A 26,864-nucleotide genomic window follows, 5' to 3' on the forward strand; every position below is an offset into this window, starting at 1 on the left:
ACCAGCAAATAAATGAAATAGGAAATATTGCTTTTATAATGTGAACAATAAATAGCAAGTATAGCAAAATATAGACCAAACAATTTGGATGTACAATTTCAATGGTCTACAAACTGGAACAAATATTTTACAAAACTGCCACCCATATTAATGTATTAAAGTTGAGATGTGTAAAAGTCCCCAAGTATTATCCTGTTACTTCTTTCAGTTTATGTTAATAAAGAGCTGTACATATTTTTGGATTGCTCAAGTGCTGTCATTACTAAATTTAGTATTTGCGATAGTTTAAAAAAAACCTCAAGAATATGGATGAAAATAAGAATATTGGATTTGAAGTGATGCACTAGTAATCCATGCACATTTATGAACCATAAGCTATATTCAAAGATATATTTTCTTTTATGGAGAAGAGAAAACACCGTATACATTCAGGGTGTACATACAGTCAAAGTCACCATTGAACAATTGACAGAATGTGGAATAAAATAATGGGAATATTTGAATCAGACATTCATATATGCCGCTTCATGTCTTCTAACCAAGATTATAATACTAGAACATCCGTATGGATCAACAATTGCTCTCAATATAATGGGTTCACCATGCATGACTGTCAAGATGGTCACAACCCTTTCTAAACCTAGATTCATTATTTCCAAGCTTGTCATTCTGAAGCAGCAGCAGCTGCAGGTATTATCTTACGTTGCCTAACTCACTTCTTGAAGCATGACATTTTAGCAATTTCTGCAAGCTATTCCTTTCGAGAGTCCCTGATCTAGTATTCACTTGGCTGTAACACATTCTCCATGAGATGCAACAATCAATTTGTTTTTTTTAAACAATCAAGAATCACAAAGTTATTGGTAAGATTACTTAACAGTATCTTAGAAATTATAAGATATAGATAGTCCAGTGGCACTGCAGTAGTTGCACAGACAAACAGCTACTCCTGGTAGAAAAATGTAAAAATAAAATGAAAAGGATCACCATTAATAAACTATAAAACAAATTTAAAATATACTGTGAAAAAGGATTCTTTTTATTCTTGTTATCTAATAAGGAAGGGCTAATCTTGGCAAAAACTGGGCTCCCAATTTCTGCTGTGGATTAGATTAGATTAGCAACCTTTACATGATTCAATGACTAGTTTGGAAAATGGGCTGTCTGCTTTGGTGGTAGGTAAAAATAACTGCACTGAATGATAGAGAGGGGCAAACTTCAGGCCTCTACTTGGCAGGATGAATAGGTAGGCCCCAATGCAGCAAGACTGACCTAAATGATTTTGCAATCTTAATTGCCAATTTTGTAAATATGGAGTCTAAATTTATCTAAACAACATCTCTGTATATCACGTAGGGTTGGAATTGTTGAATATTCAGCAGTTCCTCTAGTAGAGAATATCTCAACTTTTAATAATATATGTCCTAAAGGCTTTATTTCAGTGGTGACTGTTTCCATGTCTATTTCAGATTCTGTTCCAGCCATTGCTGCTTACAAAATTGGATTTCCAATACAAACTATACTCTTAAGACTGTAAGCATATGTATATTTACTTATTTAGCAGGAAATTCCATTGAACTATAAAACCTTCCTTCTGAATAAGCATGCATAGAACTGATCTGTTAACATGCATGCAATACAGTAAAACTGAACCGATATGGCATAGAAATACATTTTAAAACCCCCACAAAGATTCTATATATGCTGAAGAATTACACCCCAGTATATTTTAAAGTTAAAGAACAGTGTATTACAATTGGGAAATGTACAATTATTTGACAATTTGTTATTTTCAAAATTAGTTTAAATTTCAGCCAATACAACTAATTGATACAAAATGCTGAACAATTATTTCAGAAATATTGATTAGGCATTAAGAGGAATACCACCATCAAAAGTTTACTAGGCATAATTCTATCAGTGCTGTTTAAATATAAAATGGCAAAAACATTTTTTGTTTGAAAATTATTTAATATTCCAAAACGCTTAAAATGTCCAGTGCTATTTCAGTGCATGTGTCACATATGAAGGGAAAAGCACTTATTTTCTGAAAGTGACTTCCAAAAATATTTTAATATACATTATATTTAAGTCATTAATATATATCCCACATACCCAGAGAGGTATTTGTGCTTAGATTAAATTTGAAATATTCTTAGTCTTACCCTTTCATGCACACTCTGGTAAGAACCAATAATGTGAACAATTAAAGAGGTAAATATTTTTCTGGTCAAAATAAAATATTTAAAAGTTATGATACTACTACTGTAGGATTCAATGCAAGAACAGAATAACAAATGTGTTCATCATCACTATGCAGCCAATTAGTATTGGCTCCATTTATTTCCAAACTGAAGAAAATGTCCATCTTGTCTCAGATATATTCTCTAAGTACATACATATTTTCATAAAAAATTCACTACTGCAGACTATGGTGTGCATATTACACTATTCCAGTAAAAGTAACCCAAATCCTCAAGGAATCTGTTTATCTCTTTCCTATCAGTTCATATGCAATGGCCTGCAAATAAGTAGAATTCAAATCTCATAAATTGAGACAAAACAACTAGATTATTTTACTCAAAATCCATCATTTCTGTATCATTGTGCCTTTCGAAGTTCCATTTTTCCCTCACATTTTTTTTAAGAAAAGAAAACTCAAAATGTAGGCAATTGTGCAGTTCCACATCATAACCTTTCAATAAAAGTTGTGTCATTCAGAACTACTTCATTTTCGTTCCGACAAATCTTTGATTTTGAATAAAATGTTACTATCCTTCCATCCATAGTAACAAATTCTTGAAGTCCTTTTTATTACTTATATTCATTTCTCTGTATTATTTCAAAACATAAAAGCCCTATGAAAGTATTAAAAAGATAACTCAAAAATGTTAATAGAATTTTTTCTGATCATATATAATTAAAAGTGATTCTCTGTCCGTTAATAAATCTCAAGCTTTTAACATTTAATGTTAGATTTTTAGCAAGGTAGGATATTTTCTGTTTGCACTCAGAAAGACCACTGCCTTGCTATAAGTTGGAGCATGATTTCTGTGCCACCTGTCCACCATGAACCTACAGTTCTTACTATCCAAATTTTCTATTTATTTCAATATGAGACAAATGAGTTTTGAACTGAAAAAATAGGGTGGTTAACACTTCAACCATGATTTCAGAGGCTACAGCCTTACTGCAATAGAAATAAGCCAGTCCTCAAATGATTATGAGATGACGAATGTAAAAGAGAATAAGAAAAACCTCTTGTTTGCATAAGTTTCATTTTACTTTGATTTTAGGAACTTTCTGATAACAAAATTAGTGTCATTAGATTTTTCTAGCTGATTGCAAAAATCAAAATTCTGGAAAATACTTTGGTTAACAGGATTCTCTAGCGATAATTCACTTACGGATATCTATTTTTCTCGTAGCCAAAAATGAATTATCAGAAACAAATTTATTATTCAAAGAACAAACAAACATTGGTGAACTTTCCTTTTTCTATAATTCCTTCTTTTATATCTCTTATAATCAGTTCTTCATATAATCAGTGTTTTAACTCCTTAATGAATTATATAACCTAAGGATGGCTATTGTCCTACAGGCCAAAACCCAGTTTCCATTTAATGTATACAGATGCCCCAATTGAGAGTCCCTGAACGTGTTCATAGTGCACAATCTAGTTAGGACACACTGTAGGTACTTCTAGTGAATGGTAAATCAATTGACAAAGTACACTTGCCACGTTTAGTACAAAGACATTATGTATAATTGTCTGGCATGAAATTTTACTTTTGCCCTATTTGCAGAAATGGCTAAAGCCATTTAGCATTTGACCACCTTAATGCCTATTTGTCAAGTCCTCCTCCTATCCCCAAATACATTCGCCTACCATTTTTACACCAATTCTTCTACTTAAAAGTGCCTCATAACAAACAGATCAAATGTAAATGAATGGATATTTCCATTTTGTATTAAAAATATTAGGAAAGATATAGTACAAACTTATTAACATCTTAATTGCCATCTCCACTGAAAAGGTGATGGTGAAAGTTGTTCAGGGGAAAATAATGGGTCGTCTTGTAATTTCAGGTAGAGACATACACGTTTAGCTTTTAATTGTGGGTGCTTTTATGTGAAACAAGTTCCACTGAAATCAACAGAATCTATTTCCAAGTAACTATATTTAGGGCTGCAATGTGTTTATTTCAGAGGACTCCATGTAGATTCCAAAATCCATAACTTTCATTAAGAAAGACTTATCTATACACGTTGGCATCCTTCCCCAGGAAACTTTCCAAAATCTTCCATTTTGCATACTATCAAACTATGGTGTTCCCCTTTATTTTGTCTGCCTTACAGATTTATTATCAAATTAGAAAATTTGGGTATAACAAAGTGGTCCCACCATCCCAATTTTTTTCATTAATGAATTATAGATATGGCTAAATTTAACTCCAATAGATTTCAACAGCTTATAAGCAACAATTGACTTTCATGACTTATGACAATGCTAGCTGAAAAGGGAGGCACATTATCAAATTGCTTAATACGGCATCTTTTTTGTCTTTTTAAGGCTAGCACAGAATGCTGTTTCTGGTGGAAATATCTCAAAAGGCAATATTTTGGCCATGTTTACAATGGCGCACATTGTGGGCATAAAGGGCCAAACTCTGCTTTTATTACAAGAATACAAATCCAGCTGTCCTAAAAATGGAGCACAATTTGGCTCAATACAAATTGGAATGGCAGAAGTCTTCACACTAGAAATACCTTCTGGATAACAAGTCCTTAATTTTCCCTCTCCCACCAGAAAAAGCTGTATAGGAATTATAGTGAGGCAGGATGTTCTATTAAATATGAAATACAAGATCTCCCTATCGGCATTTTGATGAAAAATACCATACTACACAATATCAAACCATATTAGGACAATGTCCATTATCAGACACTAGTTGCAAAAATAACAAACACTTTTTCCTAAACCAACGCAATTTGGTATCAACAAAACCTCTTCCTTGCCAGTTGTCTAATTTCAAAGCAAGTAAATGAGATTCCATACTGGTGTCTTCCAGAGAATGCATATATGTCCTTGCAGATACACCACAGAATAATCTTCCACGTATAGTTTTACAAACATCCTGATATTATAACAACTGTTGAAAGCAAGATGAGCTGGTTTTCAGAAAACAATACTCCTTGTGAAGATGTAATCTGCTGCGTGTCTTAAAAAAGCAATGTCACCTAAATCTGAGTGCCCCACTGAAAATGACCAGTGCAAATTTACAAATAAAATGATAGAGAAGAGGTGAAGTCTACTGAACATGAAACAATCAGAAGATAAACATCACTGTAATGTTAATTTTTTGGAATGAGTGGTCTCTCGTCTCTCTTTTTCCAGATGTTTGTTTTGCCTTCTGTCTTAGTTAGACGTGGTCTTCCCTGTTTCTTCCCAGGGGGAGGGCTGGCCTCGTGTTTTTTTGCTGTGTTTTTTCTTCTAGGCATCTCTTCCAGGAGCGCTTGCTCTATGATGGGGTCATTGCTTCCTTCTGGCATGTGCTTCACAGCCTGATCCTCCGGGGTTGAAAGCATGGTCCCACATTCACTGGTACTCAGATCCAAGTCTTCTAGGTAAAGTATCTTAGACTGCTGTGTGCTTTTAATAAAAGTTTTCTCCCTCTCCAATTTTCGACTTGGATTATGCTCATTCATGTCCACACCTGAGTCTAAACTAGTATCATTGCTCTCAGTCTTCCTGCCCTTTTTGAGATCAATGAACGAATGCCTCACTTGAGCTATTGGTTTGCCATCCAGTGACACAAACCACGCTCTTGGATGTGGACACTGTTTTCCTTTTGAAAGCTCAAGTAAGGTTTGCTCTGAAATCCCCTGAAGTTCTGATGAAAATGGTGTCATCACCACAGCTTCATTTAACGTTCCTGGGACAGAAACCGACTCCAGCAAGCTACTAGTGTAGCGGCCCCAGTTGGCAGTCTGAGGAGACAAGCCTTGTTGCCTATCTATAGCCACTGTTTCATCTCTGGAAGTTGGTTCCTGCAAGTGAGCGTGCATTGGCATTTTGGGCAATGTCTGGGTGTAATTTTCGTGATTCATACTCTCCATCACAGGGGTGTAGACTAACTGTCCTTTTCTTGGTAAAGTAGCTGACTTTGCAGCATGCAATTGCTCCTGGGAGTGAAATAGCTCAGATGTTTGAAGCATAGCACCAGGCTGGCTATAGAGATGCAGTAATTGTTCTGGGAGGGAAGAGAGTCCATAGATTTCCTCAGTCATTGGGAGATACTGATTCTGTTCTTGTACATTTTGGGAAGGAGGAAGACTTCCATTGAAGTGTTTAACTGGTGGAAGATGCCTCAATTCTGTTTTGGCTTCCAAGGCCTGGGGAGAGCTCCTACACTGGAGATTTTTGCCAGAGAGTTGATACAGAGGAGTACCTTCTGTGTAAACTTTAAAACTGTCTTGGGCTTTCCTCTCCTCACCTTCAGCTGAAACCCGTCTCTGGGGGCTATAAAATGCTACTCTGGGTGAATACAATCTAGATTTGTCCTCTGGCTTCAGAGACCCTTTGGCTGCACCGATATGATTTATGTGACTTGTTGAAGTTGTCTGGTCTTTTTTTAAAATGTCTAGCTTGGTAGGACTTTTTTTTTTCTTTTTTGGATGACCACATCTATCCCTAAAAAAAGAAGCAAAATTTAAAAAAAAAATTAAAATTATGCTTTAATATAGATCAGTGCAATTAGTAATAGTCTAACGCCACCAGGCCAGAAGTGGTATGCAGCAGGTTCTGACCAGTTCTGGAGAACCGATAGTGGAAATTTTGAGTAGTTCAGAGAACTGGTAAATACCACCTCTGACTGGCCCCGCCCCATCTATTCTCTGCCTCCCGAGTCCCAGCTGATTGGGAGGAAATGGGGATTTTACAGTATCCTTCCCCTGGAGTGGGGTGGGAATGGAAATTTTACAGTATCTTTCATCTGCCATGCCCACCAAGCCACGCCACAGAACTGGTAGTAAAAATATTTGAATCCCACCACTGCACCAGGCTTATTTATTTATGTAATTTACAAGCTTATCTTTCTTGTAAAGGAAGAAAACGTCCACTTAATTTTGGATTTTACCAAATAATATGTAGCTAACTATATTTGAAGCAGACTATCGCCACCACTAAATCTATATATTTTTTTAATTGTACATTCATCAAGATTCTTTAAAAACGGTATAAAAGAGCACTACAGAACACGTAGGACGAATTAGCATTTCCTTTAGGCATAGAAAGTGGGCATAAATTATAAATCAATTATCTTTCAAAAGCAGAATTAACCTGAGCACTAATGCTATGCTTTCAAACAGTGCATACCAGGGGTGAAATCTAAAAATTTTCCCTACCGATTCTGTGGGCGTGGCTTAATTGGTCAGATGGCTGGGTGGGCGTGGTCAATAACAATAAATAATAAAAATAATAAACGAAGTATAAAAAACAATAAAAGGTACCAAAAATCAACTTTCACACTTTACACACACACAACACAACACAACACAACTGACTCACACACAATGTAAAAGCAGCTGCATTTCACACTTCACAGCCACAAAAAGCTGAAAAACCAACTTTCACACTTTACACACACACAACACAACTGACTCACACACAATGTAAAAGCAGCTGCACTTCACACTTCACATAGCCACAAAAAGCTGAAAAACCAACTTTCACACTTTACACACACACAACTGACACACACACAAAAAATACCACATACATCTTTCTGAGATTTTGTGTGTTTGTGTAGTTTGTGTAGAGTGAAACACTACAGAAACACACCAAATCTCAAAAAGCTGCACAAATATTTCATTTTATTATTTTATTTTATTTTATTTTATTGTGGACTTCAATTCCCAGAGTTCCTCAGCCAGAAAAGCCAGACAGTATTAATCACTTAGTGATGAAATAGATTAGCTAAGTTTAGATTAGTTCTGTCTGGTGCTGAAAGTGAAACTGGGGCTTTCTGGCTGGGAAAAAAGCCATGAGGTTGATCAGTAATCAGGTAAGTGCCTTAGAATCTCTTAAAAGGAGGTTTTCTACATGTTTTCTACAGAAAACATGTTTTTTAAGGTTCTGCTGATGAGGAACTCAGGTGAGATCCCCAGAGTAACCTTTAATTTTTTTTTTAAGTTTAAAGGTTGTGCCGATCTCAGCTGAGGGGCGGGATCCTCAAAGGCTTTTTTTTACTTTTCAAGGCATGTTTTGGCTGAAGAAAAACTGCTTTAAAAAGTAAAAAAAAAACCTCTGCTGATGGTGGGGCTCAGGAGAGGCGGGGGCGGGGCCAGGGATTTTTGCTACTGGTCCTCCGAACCAGCAGCTGCCATTGCTACCGGATCATGCGAGCCGGTCCGAACTGGGTGCATTCGGTAATCAATTATGGCAAAAAAAAAAAAAAAAGCATTACCATCATAATGGTGTTGGCTGGAGTGGCGGTGGAGACCCCCAGACTTATTGTCATGGGGGACTTTAACTTGCCATCGACCGGCCTGTCATCTTCAGTTGCTCGGGAGTTCATGGCTTCCATGACGGCCTTGGACCTGACTCAAGTAGTTGATGGCCCTACTCACAGTGGGGGTGGCACTCTGGATTTGATTTTCATCTCTGGACAGTGGTTGAAGGATCTGGACTTGAGGGATTTAGTCATTGAGCCTTTGTCATGGTCAGATCACTTCCTCCTTCGCCTAGACTTTCTGACCGCCACTCAACACCGCAGGGAGACGGAACCAATTCGCTGGTTCCGTCCCAGGCGCCTGATGGACCCGGAGAGGTTCCAGACGGAGCTTGGGCCGTTTCCTGAGGGTCTGGCTCACGGCACGACCGAGGAACTTGTCGTGGCTTGGGAATGAGCCGCGGCGGGGGCCTTGGATCGTGTCGTGCCTTTGCGGCCTCTGACCCGGCGTAGGTCTCAACCAGCTCCCTGGTATTCAGAGGAGCTGAGGGAGATGAAACGCCGGAGAAGACGCCTAGAGAGTTCTTGGAGGTCCAGTCGTTCGGAGGCTGATCGGACACTAGTTAGGTCCTATACTAGGACTTACCTAGTGGCAATGGGGGAAGCGAGACGTTGCTACGTCTCCTCCCTCATTGCGTCGGCAGATAACCGCCCGGCCGCCCTGTTTCGGGTAACTCGCTCCCTCCTTCAACAGGGGGAGCGGGATGACCCGTTGCAGGGACGTGCTGAGGAGTTTAGTGGTTATCTATACGACAAAATCGTTCAGCTTCGGGACGGTCTGGACCAAAATTGGGTAGATCCGGGTGGGATGTCTGAGAGCCGTCTTGTTGAGATTGTTTGGGATGAGTTTGACCCTGTGGCTCCCGAGGACATGGACAGGTTGCTGGGTAGGCTGAATGCCACCACATGTTTACTGGACCCGTGTCCCTCCTGGTTGGTGCTGGCCGCACAGGATGTGACACGAGGCTGGCTCCAGCGGCTTACAAATGCTTCTTTGTTGGAGGGGTTTTCCGCCGCCTTGAAAGAGGCGGTGGTGAGGCCTCTCCTCAAGAAGCCTTCCTGGACCCAGCTGTGTTAGGTAATTATCGTCGATCTCCAACCCGCCCGGCGAAGGTTGTAGAGAGTGTGGTGGCATGTCAGCTGCCCCAGTACCTAGAGGAAACCGTCTATCTAGACCCGTTCCAGTCCGGCTTCCGGCCCGGTTACAGCACTGAGACGGCTTTGGTCGCGTTGGTGGATGATCTCTGGAGGGCCAGGGACAGGGGTTATTCCTCTGCCTTGGTCCTATTAGACCTCTCAGCGGCTTTTGATACCATCGACCATGGTATCCTGCTGCACCGGTTGGAGGGATTGGGAGTGGGAGGCACCGTTTATCGGTGGTTCTCCTCCTATCTCTCCGATCGATCGCAGACGGTGTTGACGGGAGGGCAGAGGTCGGCCCCGAGACGCCTCACTTGTGGGGTGCCTCAGGGGTCGATTCTCTCGCCCCTCTTGTTCAACATCTATATGAAGCCGCTGGGTGAGATCATCAGTGGTTTCGGTGTGAGGTACCAACTGTACGCTGACGACACTCAGCTGTACTTTTCCACACCGGACCACCCCAATGAAGCTATCGAGGTGTTGTCCCGGTGTCTGGAAGCCGTACGGGTCTGGATGGGGAGAAACAGGCTCAAGCTCAATCCCTCCAAGACGGAATGGCTGTGGATGCTGGCATCCCGGTACAGTCGGCTGCAGCCGCAGCTGACTGTTGGGGGCGAGTCATTGGCCCCAATGGAGAGGGTGCGCAATCTGGGCGTTCTCCTGGATGGACGGCTGTCTTTTGAAGACCATTTGACGGCCGTCTCCAGGAGAGCCTTCCACCAGGTTCGCCTGGTGCGCCAGTTGCGCCCCTTTCTAGACCGGGATGCCTTGTGCACGGTCACTCATGCTCTCGTGACATCTCGCCTGGACTACTGCAATGCTCTCTACATGGGGCTCCCCTTGAGGAGCACCCGGAGACTCCAGGTAGTTCAGAATGCAGCTGCGCGGGTGATAGAGGGAGCCCCTCGTGGCTCCCATGTAACACCTCTCCTGCGCAGACTGCACTGGCTGCCTGTGGTTTTCCGGGTGCGCTTCAAGGTTTTGGTAATGATCTTCAAAGCGCTCCATGGCATAGGGCCGGGTTACTTACGGGACCGCCTGCTGCCACCGAATGCCTCCCACCGACCCGTGCGCTCTCACAGAGAGGGACTCCTCAGGGTGCCGTCGGCTAGGCAGTGCCGACTGGCGACACCCAGGGGAAGGGCCTTTTCTGTGGGGGCTCCCACCCTCTGGAACGAGCTTCCCCCAGGACTTCGTCAACTTCCTGACCTTCGGACCTTCCGCCGCGAGCTTAAGACACATCTATTCATTTGCGCAGGACTGGACTAGGGTTTTAAATTTTTAAATGACTAAATTTTAGCTTGGGTTTTAAATTGGGTTTTACTATTTATATCTTATTTTAAATATTTGGCCTTTATAATAAGTTTTTTAGTTGAATGTTTTTATTCTGTACATTTGTGTGTTTTTATATGGCTGTACACCGCCCTGAATCCTTAGGGAGATAGGGCGGTATAGAAATACGAATAAATAAATAAATAAATAAATAAACCCATCTTACCTGCAATAGCAAAGCAGAAGTGCAAAGAACCCAGCAATGATGGTGACAGTGCCTCCTAATATCGCCGTGAGGAATACTGTGTGGTAGGCAGTGATATCTTTTGTAACTGTTGTAATAATGGAATCTGTGTTTTTAATCAGAGAAAGGAGATGCAGGGATAATAAAAGTTACCATTTTTGCACTAGCACAGACTGAGCATTCCTAGGATTTCCTGACTGTATTCTTCCTTTACATTCTGACACTGGATCTTTCAGCAAACAAGGAGACATGGCTGCAAGCCTCCAGCAAAAACAGAATAGAGAGGTTCACATCAGAGAGCATGAGGTCCACAATTTATTTATTATAAAAGCAGTTGAATGGTACTCAAAAGAGGCCCTGAGATCAGTTTCATTCATTGTCTTAATACTGATGGGGCTCTACCTCAGTCAAAATCATCCATGCAATATGCCTACAAGTAGTTCATGGGTTACAACAGCAATTGGGATCAGAATTTGGGTTGCTAAGCGATCTGGTCATAAAGTGTGACGTCACACAAACTTCATGGCTTAGCAACAGCAACCTCAGCAGTCTAAGCTGCTGTTGTAACCTTAAGACGGCACAGAAAGAGGTGGAGTTCCAGGCAAAGAAGCCAGTGGGTGAGAGCTGCAGGTGAGAGCTATGAACAGGTGGGGAGCTATCATAGGCAAGTGCTAGAGAAGGGAGTCAGGTATGTAGGTGCAATGGGAGGTGGCACTGCAAAGAGGCACTATGGAGTACAGGTGGACACATAGGCCTGCACATGGGTGGGTGCCACAGATGGGTGTTACAGAGCACACGTGGGGGTATGGGTGCCATAATTGGTAGGCGGTGCCACAGGCAGTCTTTATAGAGAGCAAGCTGGTGAAAAAGCAGTGGGAGCAAGAATGATTTAAGACCTGCTTTCTCATTGATTTTTACTTGTGGGAAAGCCAGCAGGGAATGTCAGAAAGCATGATCATGTGACTGCCAGAAAACATGATCACGTGGGCACACTGCAATGTCATAATTGCAAGCCAAGCACTGGGCACCTGGGCTGCAATCATGTGATCATGGGGATGCTGCAATGTCTGGAACTCCAAGGAATAGTTGTAAGTCCCCCTCATTCAGCAGCGTCATAACTTTACAAATCGCTGAATAGTTTGTAGGTAGGTTGTAACCTGAGGACTACCTGAATATGTATGCATTAATCCAACAAGATACATAGGTCTGGATCATATTACACAAGTAAGGCATACTATATTCATATGCACTTGTCCTTCCTGATGAGGGTTTGAATTCACATTCAAGCAAAAATTTAATATACAGCCTGAGTAGACTGGATATGAGAGTGAAGCTAATGATCCTGACCCTCGTTCATATTAGATTTTGCAACATGTACTCTAAATAGGACATTGCTTCACTCTAGGAACTCTTTCCTAGGCTCTTGTTAGGAACTGAATTACCATGTGTGCTAAATGTTTACTAATATAAATCTGTGCATATCCTGTAATATCGAATTGCATTTACTTTGGCACCATCTGGAATATTACAATGTATTATGACCCAAAGTCATATTTCATAAGCCTAAAGAAACTTCACCTTCAACATAAACAAGAGATAAATCTCATCATCCCAATTAAATGTGGCAAGAATTAAGACTTCTGTGTCCTGTGTTCTGACTTTATGAAAGTAATAAAAATTAAGACAGACATAAAATAATGTCCATTTCCCCAGTTTTACCTCTGGTTCCAGACAATGGGGCTGCTATCCAATATCCCAGACTTGGAGCAGTATACGTCCATACTAAGTGATCATTGATGTTCTTTACCATTCCTAAACCACGATTAATCCAAGCACCTGGTAAAACAAAAATAAAATAAAATAAGATGCTTTCCTTCAGACTTTCAACTAAAAATGGATGGATCGAAAACTTTAGTCAACTCTTTTATATTCGTAATGTTATATTCATAATAAATATATTAGAGAGACTGTTCCAACTAGTCCAGCATTGTTTTTCTAAAAGTGGTTAATGATATAGTGCTCTATCTTTAATACCAAGAACAGGTATTCTTCATTTAACAATTGTATAAAGTTAGGATAGCCACATAAAGTACCTCTGGGAATCACATGATCATGTATCGGGCGAGCCAGTTTTATGATCTACTAGCTGATTACCCAGCGTTGCCCGGGTATTTATTTATCCCAATCTTGTATTAGACAGGAAAAGGAATGAATTATATATTTAGTGTCAAATCAAAGCACTTTTATTCACAGGGTTTTAAAAGTATAAGCACAGTATACAAATTATAAAGTAAAATATTATTCAAATTAAAAATTATATTAATTTAAGACAAAACTTGATTATAAACAACATTTTTAGTTTCACCTCCAGGAGCAAGAATAAATAAATTCTGTGGTGAACCCACCCTTGAGCAAACAAAATAAAGTTATCTGTGGGGACACGCGCACACACACACCAGGGGTGTCTTACCCCCACAGTATTTGTTTCCAGAGAGTAAGTCATCTGTGTTCCAAGTTTGGTTGAAATTGCTTGAGCTGTTCCAGAGTTATGCTGGAACACACAAACATACACACACCCTGAGGGGTGTTAGGAGTGTGTTTTAACCCCCACAGAATTTGTTTCCAGAGAGTAAGTCATCTGTGTACCAAGTTTGGTTGAAATTGCTTGAGCTGTTCCAGAGTTATGCTGGAACACAGACACACAGGCACACCGACACACACACACTGATGAATGTTAGGGGTGTCTTATCCCCACAGAATTTTTTCCCAAAGAGTAAGTCATCTGTGTACCAAGTTTGGTTAAAATTGCTCGAGGCGTTCCAGTTATGGTGGAACACAGACAGACAGACAGACAGACAGACAGACAGACAGACACAGACACACACAAACACACACAAACAAACACACACACACACACACACACACATATCAGGGGTGTCTTATCCCCACAGTATTTTTTTCCAGAGAGTAAGTCATCTGTGTTTCAAGTTTGGTTGAAATTGCTCGAGCCATCCCAGAGTTATGGTGGAACACACACACAAACACCCACCCACCCCAGGGGTGTTTTATCCCCACAGTATTTGTTTCCAGAGAGTAAGTCATCTGTGTACCAAGTTTGGTTGAAATGGCTCGAGCTGTTCCAGAGTTATGCTGGATCGTATATAGATACATACATACATGTCTTTTTATATATAGAGATTACAGCATTACATGGTCACATGACTGTTTTTGACGGTTTCAAATGAATGGGTTTGCTTTATGACTGTAGTATTTGCTTACAGAGCTGTAGTGGCAAAGTGGTTAGAAGGCAGTACTGCAGGGCTAACTCACTGCTCACTCCAGGAGTTTGATTCTGAGCGGATCAAGGTTGACTCAGCCTTCCATCTTTCCAAGGTCAGTAAAATGAGGAGCCAATTTGTTGGGGGCAATAGGCTGACTTTGTAAACCACTTAGAGAGGGCTTTAAAGCACTGTGAAGTGGTATATAAGTCTAAGTGCTACTGCTATTAACCACCACCATAAAAAAGGCAGGAAAATTGCTTCTGGCCACATAGGTGTCTCACCTTATGACCTCAATGATTTATAATCGTAATTCCAGGCTCAATTATGATTGTAAATTGAAGACTACCTATATTCCAAGTTATGCATCAAAACAGCTAAGCGTTTATTATTAAAATGTAGACTTTAGATCGTATGCAGGTTTTCCAATAATGTATATACAGGTAAGTCCTTTGGTTACATCAACAATTGGGACTGGAATTGCTGTTGTTGAACAATGCAATTGTAAAGTGAATCACATGGCCACATTGCTTAGTGACAGCAAGCCTGGCAATCCCGGTTGCCACTGTAACTCTAGGATGTGTGAGGTTTTAAGTGAGAAGACGCAGGCATCCAAGATAAGGTGTGGGGGGCAGTATGGTTGCTGCGGGTGACTGGCGATTGCTACAGATAGATGGCTAGGGAGCTTGGACAGGTCCCAGGAGGCCTCGGATAGGTTGGTGGAAGCTGTGGGAGGGCAGGAAGGGGCTTCAGGATAGTGCAGTAGTTGGGCAGGGGGTTCTACAAACTATGATCCCCAGGATAGTGGACTCTTCAAAAAAAAAAAGGGTATCTATATGAGAGCTATTTCCTGGGCAACCTGTAATCTTCCCTGCTAGCTTCCTCATTGACTTTGCTTGTGAGAAGCTGGCTGAGAAGGTCACAAATGGCGATCACGTGACATGCCTCACTACAACATCATCATTGTGAGCTGGGTACTAAAGTGCCTAGATTACCATCACAAGACTGTGGGGATGCTGCAACGGCTACAACTTTAAAAAAAGGTAATACGTTTATTTTTTCAACTCTGCCACCGCTTTGAATAGACATAAACTGAGGACTATCTATAGACTGCAACCTGTGCTCAAAAACTGGAAATAAAGATCCTGGATCAGCTGGATTTGCATCTAAGAAAATGTATTTAGGATAATCTCGATTGGGATTTATTTTTATTTATTTTTTTACAAATAAAGGAAGCTGACAAAAACTAAACTTTCTTCCAATTGTAACCATTTGGCTATCAGAAAGCACTCACCCGTTTTCATATCAAAAGTCCAGGCTGAGATAGGTTCTCCTGCTTTTACCGCGCTTGTAGGCAGAAGAGGTAAGGTGATCTGAATGGAGCCATCCACCTGCAGTTCTTTCCCACTTGAAAATATGTTTACGCAAATTGCAGCAAGGGGAGTCAGTTCAATACTTTTGACACCTAAACATACAGAAAATTTACTTTTAATTAATTTAAAAGTGTTAATTTATTTTTCTTGATAATGGGAACATATAATAGTTTTGAAGCAGCTTCATAAAATGAGTGCTATTTGCAAGTCATACATAGGGACTCCACCCCTTATGGACTCCTGTCAAACTACTATTATAGCAATTTAATCTGAACCTGGAAATATGCCACTCCTCGAGTAGAGGCAAAAGTGTTTCTGCATAATTACTGGATAATTACTGGAAATAGCTTTGTTTTATTTAATATTACATTCTACACATAGCTTGTTATGTCTGTAAAAAAAGTGAGATTTACCATAGTAGTTGATTAAAGCAATCGTATGTGAATTTAAATACTGTGAAGGTTTTAGTACCTTTTTTGAAAGACGCAGATGCTCATCTTCCCCTATACATATTTCTGCTGAGCAGCCCCCTTTTCCTTGTATTTTTCTAAGTATCTGATTATCAAATTAGATTGGAAGTAAAACTATCCCACTAAAGTAAAAAAGAAGTCTGAAAATATATGCTCTCATGAGCTTCATTTCACTAAGTTTAGAAAAATGGGCAATATTGAGCTTAACCACCAGATGGAGATATAAACAGAAAAGTGCTTACATTTTCAACTGTTCATAATTAAATATGGAAGCATGTTTTAGATAATATCCAACCCAAGAGAGAGATTAAGAAGCGACAGATCCCACTCACCACCCAGGAAGGAGTTGTCAAATGAATAATTCGTACTAAAATACTTTCCAAGGAATATTGGCATGTGAATACTTGCCAATGGATTGATACAGCAAAAGGGACCAACCACTAGTTCTGATTTGTAGACAGTTTTATCTCTGCAGGCATTCAAAAGCCAAACAAGCTGTAATGTAAATTGGCTAAACTTGATTGACTTTACTGATTTCATACTCCTTTCAAGCCAAATGACTTAACCTAAGGATACCATAAACAGTGATTTCTATATGGGATGTCATTTGATACTGAAAATAAGATCCAGTCTCATATTTATTTATTTTTTGCCACCAAAAAAGGCACCAGATCTTATTTTCAGGGGATGTTTTCCACTGATTCACCTCAGGGCAAGAATAACAACAGCCCCACCCAGCAGGAGCCAACTGCTTCTGTGGCCACTTGCCGCCACTTGTGCACGTCACTCCCGGCCTCCGTTTCGCCATCAGAGGCCTTCAGGAAAGGGGATTGATGTGCATGGCACCCCCACCGCCCAGGTCTCATTTTTCCATCAGAGGCCTTCAACCAGGTGCAACTGGGTGGGTTGGGGTCTTAACTCAGGCTTATTTTGGGGGTGGGGTAGGGCTTATATTGGGTGTGCATGTAAAAATGAAGCTAGGTCTTATTTTCGGAATAGGTCTTATTTTTAGGGAAACATGGCAATAATGAATCAGTCTTACATCTACCTCACCTAAACTGGGATACAACAGCTTTCCAGGGATTCAAACAATTGCTATCAATGACAAGTATTAGTTACTTCATGAGATATTCTTATTTTCATTTTTGTACAAGGCTACATGAACAAGTTACGGAACTAAATGTACGGATACAAATCCCATGAAGAGATACTAAAGAAAATGTGCAGCACAATCTTATACACATTTCACCAGAAGTCTAATTTAATTGACATTATTAATTGACATTAAAGTACAAAAAAGCTAATACATTAAAAAAACCTACAAAAAACTAAGAAGGAAGCTGTCTATACCCCTTTTCCCCTAAAGAATTTGCAAAGCTTTATGCATAGAAAGTAATCTGTAAAAAAACAAAAAACAAAAAAACAAGGAACTGCCTTCAATCTACTGTCTGACTGAAAACAGAAACTGAACAAGTGAATCTTTGGTACCAGGTAAACTCAAAACAAAAACACAGGTAGAAACTAACCATCTTCCTTTAATCTATTTTAGAGCTATAACCTGTATGCATTTATTTGAGAGCATTGCAGCTAATTAATTAATCAGGTCACATGAAATTGAAAGAGAATGACAGCCGTACAGCAATGCCCCTCCAGCACCAAAACACTCATAAACTACTGCATGCCCTTAGTACTGAAATTCTTTTATGCATATAAAAATTATTTGAAAGAAACATCAGAAATTTCAATATAATCTAAAGAGGAAAAACAAAGTGCCCTAAGTGCACTTTGCTAGTTCTTTAAATGCAAAAGGGGGAGTCATATATTATTGATTCCAGCTGTATTCAGCTCCCTGTACTGGAGTTTGGAACACATGAAGAAAACTAAAGAGAGACATAGCTCAACCACCCAAGATCCACCTGCTAAGGCTGATATTAAACTTTATTATTATTATACTCATTAATGAATTCATAATGACTTCCAGGTATTTAACAAAGAAGAAGGTACTGAACTTTTGTGAGTACCTGTTTACCTTCTTTCCAAAATTCCAAGCTATTTCTTAGAATTACTAATGTTAGAATTGTTGAATTGTAAGGGTTGCATAAAACCTCTCCTTCAAATGATATATGCATCCATGATGTATTCTCAAATTAATATAAACTTCATTTCTTCTCTTTGGTGTTTATTTTTTTACTGTCCTACTTATAGTCATTTTTCTCCATTGCTGATGTATGTCTATTTCATTAAAATGAAAAATAAATATAAAATATAAATATAAATATAAAATTTCAAGTAGGGGTATGCTGGAAGTTTTGGCTTTGGAACTGCAGCAATCTAACAGTAAGCATATCATCATTACGTTGTTTTATCAGTTTATAATCTCAAAGATAATGGCTCCTTATGTCTGCTAAATATCTCAGTCAACCATTACTCATCTTGAAGGTTACATGCAAGGCTCACAATAAGGGGATGAATATCGGCACAGAGCTTTTAAAGATGAGGTAAGAATGATAAAACCTCAAGAATTAATGATCAGTCTGACTTACCTGATTTATTTAAAAGAATTCCTGTTGTATAAAAGAAATGCTCCGCTTTTAAAAACTGCTGTGGTACTGTAAGATACGCTGTTACATTGGTGATATGGTGGTTCACAGGAAGTTTAATTAAGTATTTTGGAAACTGAACACTTGGCTGAGATTTGGCTTCTGAAAAATAGTTAAAATTTTAAACCAGAATTTTGTAATGCTTTGTTTAAATAATCATGTGACCAAATAAGAAATACTTTTTTTTTTAACTCTTTCCAAGTAATTATATATACTTGCAACTATTCTGGAATTATGCTACGTGAAAGCTAACATTAGAAAAGATACCATAAAAGACAAAGCAATGATGGCTGAGGAACTCTGGGAGTTGAAGTCCACAAATCTTAAAAGAGCCAAGTTTGCAGACCCCTGAACTAACTTATCAACTGTGGTGATTTGCTTAATGATTTGCTTTAATAGCAAGAAAGGCCATAAAATTGGGAAAAATTCAAAAAATGTCTTAGATAACGAAAGAAATGCTGGGCTCTAATGTGGTTGTAAGTCAAGGAATATCTGTAAAAGGCAAACAGTACAAAGAAGAATAGCCTACTGTTTTGTCTTTCATTTGACCCGTATTTGTTTTCCTTCATTTTTGTCTTTGCAACCAGCAATTTTTCTATAAGTAATAAAATCTCCTATAGCACATTAAAGATTAATATGTAACAGTATAGAATGTCATCATCTTTCCTTTCTAAACACATCCTAGATGGGGAACAACAGGGTGCACCCTGAGAAGCCCAAATGGCTTTGAGTGCTCAGAGCTCCAAGATCTGGGACTTTAACCAATTTAGTTTGGAATAGGGGTTGCATTACCTCAGTTTGCAACTTGGGGGCTTTTCTGGATTCACAACTCCTGCTCAAGGAGCATGTGGCAGTCACAGTTAGGACAGCCTTTGCATAACTTCGGTTAGTGTGTTATTTGGATGATTTTCCAAGATCAGGAATCATCTCATGTTTGGACTACTCAACAGGCTTTACATGGGTGTTGTGTCTCGTCCGATCTCACCACACCCGGGGTCTTCTTATCTGCTTCCGAACACGGAGGAATGTCCTAGTATGCCTCCCGGCCCCAGCCCTGGCTCCATGCCCAGACAAGCTGAAGAGGAGGAAATACCTCCAGCCCCCAGCTCTGGCTCCATGCCCAGGCAAAGGGAGCAACTAGACCCCTCCCCCTCCTCCACAGCATGTGAGCCTGAGGGAGGTCAATTACCAACAGCTGCAGACTGGAGTGACCCTCGCGTCAGAAGACTTGATAGGCGGAGGCAACAGAAGGAAGGGAGGGGCAGGCCTGGATAAGTGCTGAGTCATGGAGCCACACCCCATGGCCTATATAAAGGATCTGCTTTCTGGCATTCTCTGAGTCAGGCAAAGTTTAAACATATCTTGCTGAAGTCACTTTCTGGTCTCCTGCCTGCCCTGAGGACTTTGCTAGGACTTTGGCAGAGCTGCAGAGGCACGCCTGATTCGGATTTCCCTGACCCGGCCGTCAGCGGAGGAGTGGGACACGACAATGGGGCTGCCCTTGAAGAGCACTGAGAGGCCTCAACTGGTGCCGAGTGCACTGGAGTGGGCAGTTCTTGAGGTCCCTAGGACGACCCACGTCACACCAACGCTCTGGAAGCTGCACTAGCTACCGGTCTGCTTCTGAGTGCAATTCAAGGTATTGGTTGTTATCTTTAAAGCTTTGCATGACATGGGTCCGAATTCCTTGAGGAAGCGCCTCAGCCCATTGGGACTGGCCCGCCCTACTCACTCCAGCAGAAAAGGTATGCTGCAGGCCCCACCGGCTAAGCATCCAGGAGATGAATCTGCCCTTTGGAATATCTTACCCCACTGAGGCAAGATCAGCTCCCACCTTCTGACCTTCCACAGGGGTCTTAAGACCTGGCTCTGCCAGATGGCTTGGGGCTCCAGTGAAGGGGGTTTCACACTGGAGGTGGTTGATGAATTAAGAGACAATCCTGCCTTCCCCTTCCACACATCCTATTCCTTCCCTCCCTTATCTTTCAATTGTAATTTTATCTGGATTCAGGGACTTCTATTTTATTATTATTATTATTTTAGAGATATTCATAGGTTATGATTTTAATGTTTTAAGCTGTAAGCTGCCCAGAGTCGTTTTGTTACAAGATGGGTGGCAAATAAGTTTAATGAATAAACACATCCTCAAGATCTGAGCTTTTTGCTCAAATGATGAAATCAGTGTTACATTGGCACAATGCCAAGCACCTGAACTGTGATCATGTAACCATGGGAATGCTGCAATGGTTACCATTTCAAGGATTGGTCATAGGTGTCTTTATTTAGTGCTGCTGTAACTGCAAAAGGTCACTGAACAAATGGTTGATAAGTGAATGGTTGATATCTGTGTAAAGTATAACATGGACAAAATTGTCCTTATAATCTTGCATTTGATTCAGTCCCTTAGCTTTAAATTCATTACTTTCCTCTAACTCCTTATTACTATTTAATTTTAAACACCTCGACTCTCATCCTCCCAAAACTATTTATTAATATTTAATCAAAAAGACAGATTTGCAATATTAGACAAAATAGAAATGCTTGTTCTTCCAAAGCAATAAATAATATTCATTTAAGTGCTGTACTCAAAGGATATATTATTTGACTCAGACAGAGAAGATACAAGTGCAAGATCTTGTTTTTCTCAATATCCAACGCCCATTTTCTTTTCTCTTGGGATATGGCATAAATACTAAAAAAAACACATTATTTTAAACAATGAAAATGAAAAAATAGAAAAGGTAGCAATGGTTAAGTCACCTTTACTTAGCAAACAAGACACAGGTGAAAGAATATCAGCTGGATTTTCATCTGTTGTAAAAACAGCAACAACAGCAGCCTTTTTTTTCTCAATATCTCTTATTTTGTATCTTGCATTTTAGACAGCAAGCCTGCAGAAGCCGGGTTAGTCTAATTAAAATGCAGTGACCCATTAACATTCCTTCGTTAGATAGAGGAATGGAAAGGGAGAGGTGTTGCTAAAAATGTGTGAAGGCGGCTTTCAGTCAGCTTTTTCCTCTCTTGCCACATGTAGCACAGAGATCCTTCAAGAACACAATATCCATCTTCAACACAACTATGTGGGGCAAAACAGGAGTATAAACTCCAGCAGTTCTATAAGCTATTCATTGTGGGTTACCACTGAACTGAAACAATACAACCCCCCCCTTTTTTTTTTAGTGCTGAAGAGAACCTATTCTAGAATTACATTAAAATGAGTATGATGTTGTGATAGAAGAGTGTGGGACCAGGGTCGGGGTCTCTCAGGTGGTAGTCATCTTTTTTGTGTTTGAAATAGTCATTGCCTCTCAACTTAGCCTCCATTATTGAGCTACTAAGAGGATAAACGTAAGGCCTGAAAAGATCTGCATCTTCTGGCCAGCCAATAAATCCACTAACATGAATTAGCAAATTAAGCGTTCAATACAAACCTGCATTTGTTGTTTTACTAAAATATAAAATAATTAAAATGCCTCTAACTCAGGAGTCTCCAACCTTAGTAACTTTAAGGTTTGTGGACTTCAACTCCCAGCAAAGCTGGCTGAGGAACTCTGGGAGTTGAAGTCCACAAACCTTAAAGTTACTAAGGTTGGAGATCCCTGCTCTAACTCTTTCAGTCTATTATTTGCAGCCCATACTTAAAAACATAATCTGGAAACTGTACTGGCTTCACCACATGGTTATATCTTAAGAGAAATTGGTTTGCAACCTGGGTATGTTCTTTTCTTACTTACCAGATAGTTTCCCAGTGATTAAAACTGTATCATCAAACAGCCATATATTTGCTTGGCTTTGGGGAAACAATGAAAGTGTAACAGATGAATATACTGTGGGAGATAAAATAATAATATATTATTACGTAAGTATGTATTATAACACTGTTGCCCTGAAGAGTAGTAAACCTTAGATGGAAAAAGCTATATCATCTAAAAAAACAGAATGATTATATTGACTTTGATTAAATAAGATGAAGGCTCAATTCCATGGCCATCTATTTAGCAGACTTCAGATACAAGGGGTCACCTTTCATTATATCTTTATATATCATTATATATTCATTATATTTCATAATATCTCCAAACAAAGGATGCCTGTTGGTTGGTAAAGAAGAATCAGGCAAGAGTTACTTTTCTCAGGGCTCTATTAAATCAAGTTTTTCCCCAAAATGAATTTTTCTAGGATGATCGTAAGAGTTGTGGTGGCGCAGTGGTTAGAATTCATTATTGCAGACTAATTCTGCTGACTACCAGCAGTTTGATCCTCACTGGCTCAAGGTTGACTCAATATCCTTCTGAGGTCGGTAAAATTATGATTCAAATTGTTGGGGTCAATAGGCTGACTGTGTAAACAGCTTAGAGAGGGCCATAAAGCACTGTAAAGCAGTATATAAGCCTAAGTGCTATTGCTGTTGCTATCATTATATCAGCAAAGTCCAAAATCTCTCAACACGTTTTTATATTTTCTATATATTACTCATACACTTGACAAACTTTATTTTAAAAATAATGGAAATTTATAGATTTTTGTATATAAGCCACATTTGAGTATAGAAGATTTTATGTATGACATTTAACTACATAATGAAAAAAGTATGGAAGTAACTTCAGCTAAAATTTAGGAGTACTAGTAGCAATCTGATTTTTACAGAGCTCAGGATAAGATTTGTTTTCCTTTCTTCATGTCTTGGGGAGAAGGAAATAGAAGATATATGTCATTTTGAGCATAATTCTTTGTAATTTTGCTAGACACGCTCTTTACCTTTTAGGTAAAAAATATATTCAGTTTTTTTTATTCATCTATATCAGTGGTAGTCAACCTGGTCCCTATCGCCCACTAGTGGGCATTCCAGCTTTCATGGTGGGTGATTTGGAGTTTTGTCCGATACTGAAGTATTTTCCTTTTTTTTAATTTGACTTTTTTTAAAAAAAAATCATAGCATTATTTGAAAACATTTTCATTAGTTTTTCATAAAATTCCCCGTGACAATTTAAATTTCTGAAAATATACTATTTGTATCGCCCGTGCATAAGTTTAGTTCACGTTACGTAAGTGAAACTAAATGGCACTGTAGCACAACCGCAAACAAAAGAGCCTCATCCCAGAATAGCTCACGCATCTCCCACCACACCACCCAGCTGTAACAGACAAGTAGAGCTGGTAGCCGGCGCCCCCCAACCTAATCCATGATGCGCAAGAGGCATGAGCAGACGACAATATACAGCACATTACTGTGGAACCGGTAGGCGGTTAGAAAATTTTACTACCAACAGAGATACAAAAGTGGGCGGTAGGTATAAAAAGGTTGACTACCCCTGATCTATATCATAATAAAAAGAAATGGAGGTATCAATACATACAGAAACTTACGTATTGATACCTCAATTTCTCCTCCTTTACATACAGAAAAACTTAATATAGATTGTAATTATAATTTTACATTTCATCTGCTAAACGTTTTACTTGTGGAGGGGGGAAGCATGAATGTATGTCCATTTATGCATGTGGAATGTCCCATGTTGTTAGTTGAAAACACAAGTTATTTTCAACAAAGATTTGACCAGATGACACAAAAAGAAATAGAGGTCCGAAAAACTGGGTTTGACAGGGAAAGCATTAGCCAATGAATGCAAATTGTACATAAATGGCAAAAAAAGAGCAAATACATGAAATTCTGTACTATGGTAGAACATTTAGTAAAGATGGAAAAATGGATTGACAAAATTTAATTGTGCAAAGACTAGGAGAAAGATAGTATAATAAGGTGGGTTGGTAAAGGAATATGAGAAACAAACAGACAGGTATCAAGCAGTAGGCCTTAGAGACATCTTTGGTCAAGCAAATAAAAAGCCTTGTCAGCTGAAACAGATAAGCAGCTGCCTCCGGTGGACCATATACCCCCTACCACCCAGAAATATGCTGAGCTCAGATAACCACATCCTGCTGCCGTTGCAGATATTATGCTTTGCCATAACTGTAAACTTGTCTGTGTGACCCCCTGATATAATATCAGTTCCCCATTTCTGTTATTCTTGGAACTATACCCATATATGGAATGTAACATGCTGAGATAACATATTTGCTGCTTGCACGTAGCTATAAGGTATATAAAGCCTGGCTGGAAATCCCCTAATTTGTTCAGACGTACAGCCTTGTTCTGTACTTGAACCTGCGCATATATAATAAACCCTTCCTTCCCAGAGGAGCTGGCTTGTGTCTTGTCATGTCTACAACAGCTTCGTGGCGACCGCGGCAGGACACTAAGCGAGACGACATCTCGTTGAGGGCAGCCCGACCCCTCGGGCCCACCCAGGGGTCACTCCTGAACATTCCCCAGGCGCCACGGGGGTCCTTCCTCCGGGAGACGGCAGTGACACCTCGGCGGGATCGACGGTGCTGACGGCTAGTCCAAGAACTCTTGCGGGAAGGAACGGTGGTCTGAACCGAATCCTGGCCAGGACGTGTGTGTGAAGACGCCGCAGGCGAGTATATGTAAACTGTTTGTGTACCTGTCTCAGTTGAAGACAGAAGAGGGGGCCCGATCACCCCCCTGGACTCGGGACGGCTGTCCTAACGAAGTCCGGTTAAGCTGTGTGGGTGGTTAAGCCAACGCGGTTTCCGCTTAGCGACCGTTGGAACGTCCGGCGCTACGGGCCGTTGGCAGTGTTGTTAGGATGGGTGGAGGTAGTAGCACGCCAAGCACCCCCTTGGCTTGCATGCTGAAAGGGGTCGAGAAATACAGTACAAGGTTCCCTACCCCCCGGTGACCAGAGAACGCCTGAAATACCTGTGCCAAAAACAGTGGCCACACCTGGGAACGGGCTGGCCAACCGAGGGCTCGTTTAAGTGCCAGACTATCAGTGACCTATGGAACCTGATAGCGGCAAATGAGGAAAAATACCCAAATCAGTTCCCATACATTGACCAGTGGTCTAATGCAGTGGATGAACAGGCCGATGACCTGTTGCAGTGTCAGGCTGAGATGGTCCGGTTATGTGTAGCCCGCCCGCGGGGAAAAGGGAAAGGAAAAAGGCTGGATGTAGTCACTAAGCGAGTGAAGGATGTGAAAGTATCTGAAACAAAAGTAGCAGATACCAAAAAGCAGATATTGGCCCAGGAGGAGGAAACTATCCTGAGACCCCCGCCGTATGCACCCCCGCCGCACCCGGGAGCGCCACCCCCACCTCAGCCGCAGGCAGGGGATGGAGATGACCAGGCCGAGGGAGCTGATGGGGATGAGCCAGTGGTTCGCCCAAAAGCGAAAAAGCAGTCAAAGAGGGGAAGACCACCAAAGTCAGAGAGGGTGGATAATATCACATGTGATCTGTTGTGAGAAATGAATGTTTATTAAAACTACAAATGTCTGTGCATAAAGGCATACTTCTACTTATTTTATTATATGGAAGTGAGGATTTGGTATGTTAGGAGGAACAAAGGTAAATTGAATGCAGAAGTGAAATCCAGCAGGTTCTGGAGAACCGGTAGCGGAAATTTTGAGTAGTTCGGAGAACTGGCAAATACCACTTCTGTCTGGCCCCCAGAGTGGGTTGGGAATGGGGATTTTGCAATATCCTTCCCCCAGGAGTGACGTGGGAATGGAGATTTTGCAGTATTCTTCCCCTGCCACACCCAAGCCATGCCCACCAAGCCACACCATGCCCACTATGCCACGCCCACAGAACCGGTAGTAAAAAATTTTTGATTTCACCACTGATTTAATGCAGTGAGAATAGATTATTTAAGTGGCATGTGTATAAAAAATAAAGTAGATTGGGTGAAGATTGAAAGAGTGATGAATACAGAAAAAAGCAAAAATAAGTGACCAGTATGAAATAAATGAATTAAGCTCAATGAAAATAAAAACTGAATCACAGAACAAAAAAAGGAAAGGAAAATGGGTCGAAAGGAAGGGGGAAATGGAAAAGGCTAGATGAAAAGCATATGCCACCTAAAGAACTACATGAATTATCTTTAAAA

At 40.2% G+C, this 26,864-nt stretch overlaps 1 protein-coding gene across 1 annotated transcript in view; it reads right to left on the bottom strand.

Annotated features, from left to right (window-relative positions):
• Window positions 1–84: 84 nt before the first annotated feature.
• Window positions 85–26,864, bottom strand: part of FAM171B (family with sequence similarity 171 member B) — a 47,642-nt gene continuing 20,862 nt past the window's right edge. Inside the window, exons 3-8 of the mRNA XM_058189156.1 lie at window positions 22,625–22,717; window positions 18,834–18,992; window positions 15,742–15,912; window positions 12,889–13,005; window positions 11,152–11,275; window positions 85–6,694 (exon numbers count right to left, since the gene is read on the bottom strand). Of these exons, the coding sequence (XP_058045139.1) occupies window positions 5,356–6,694; window positions 11,152–11,275; window positions 12,889–13,005; window positions 15,742–15,912; window positions 18,834–18,992; window positions 22,625–22,717 (2,003 nt within the window). The 3' untranslated portion in view covers window positions 85–5,355. The remainder of the gene's footprint in view (window positions 6,695–11,151; window positions 11,276–12,888; window positions 13,006–15,741; window positions 15,913–18,833; window positions 18,993–22,624; window positions 22,718–26,864) is intronic.

The sequence above is a fragment of the Ahaetulla prasina genome, chromosome 1 (assembly GCF_028640845.1).
Source record: "Ahaetulla prasina isolate Xishuangbanna chromosome 1, ASM2864084v1, whole genome shotgun sequence".
In the NCBI taxonomy this organism is placed as follows: Eukaryota; Metazoa; Chordata; class Lepidosauria; order Squamata; family Colubridae; genus Ahaetulla; species Ahaetulla prasina.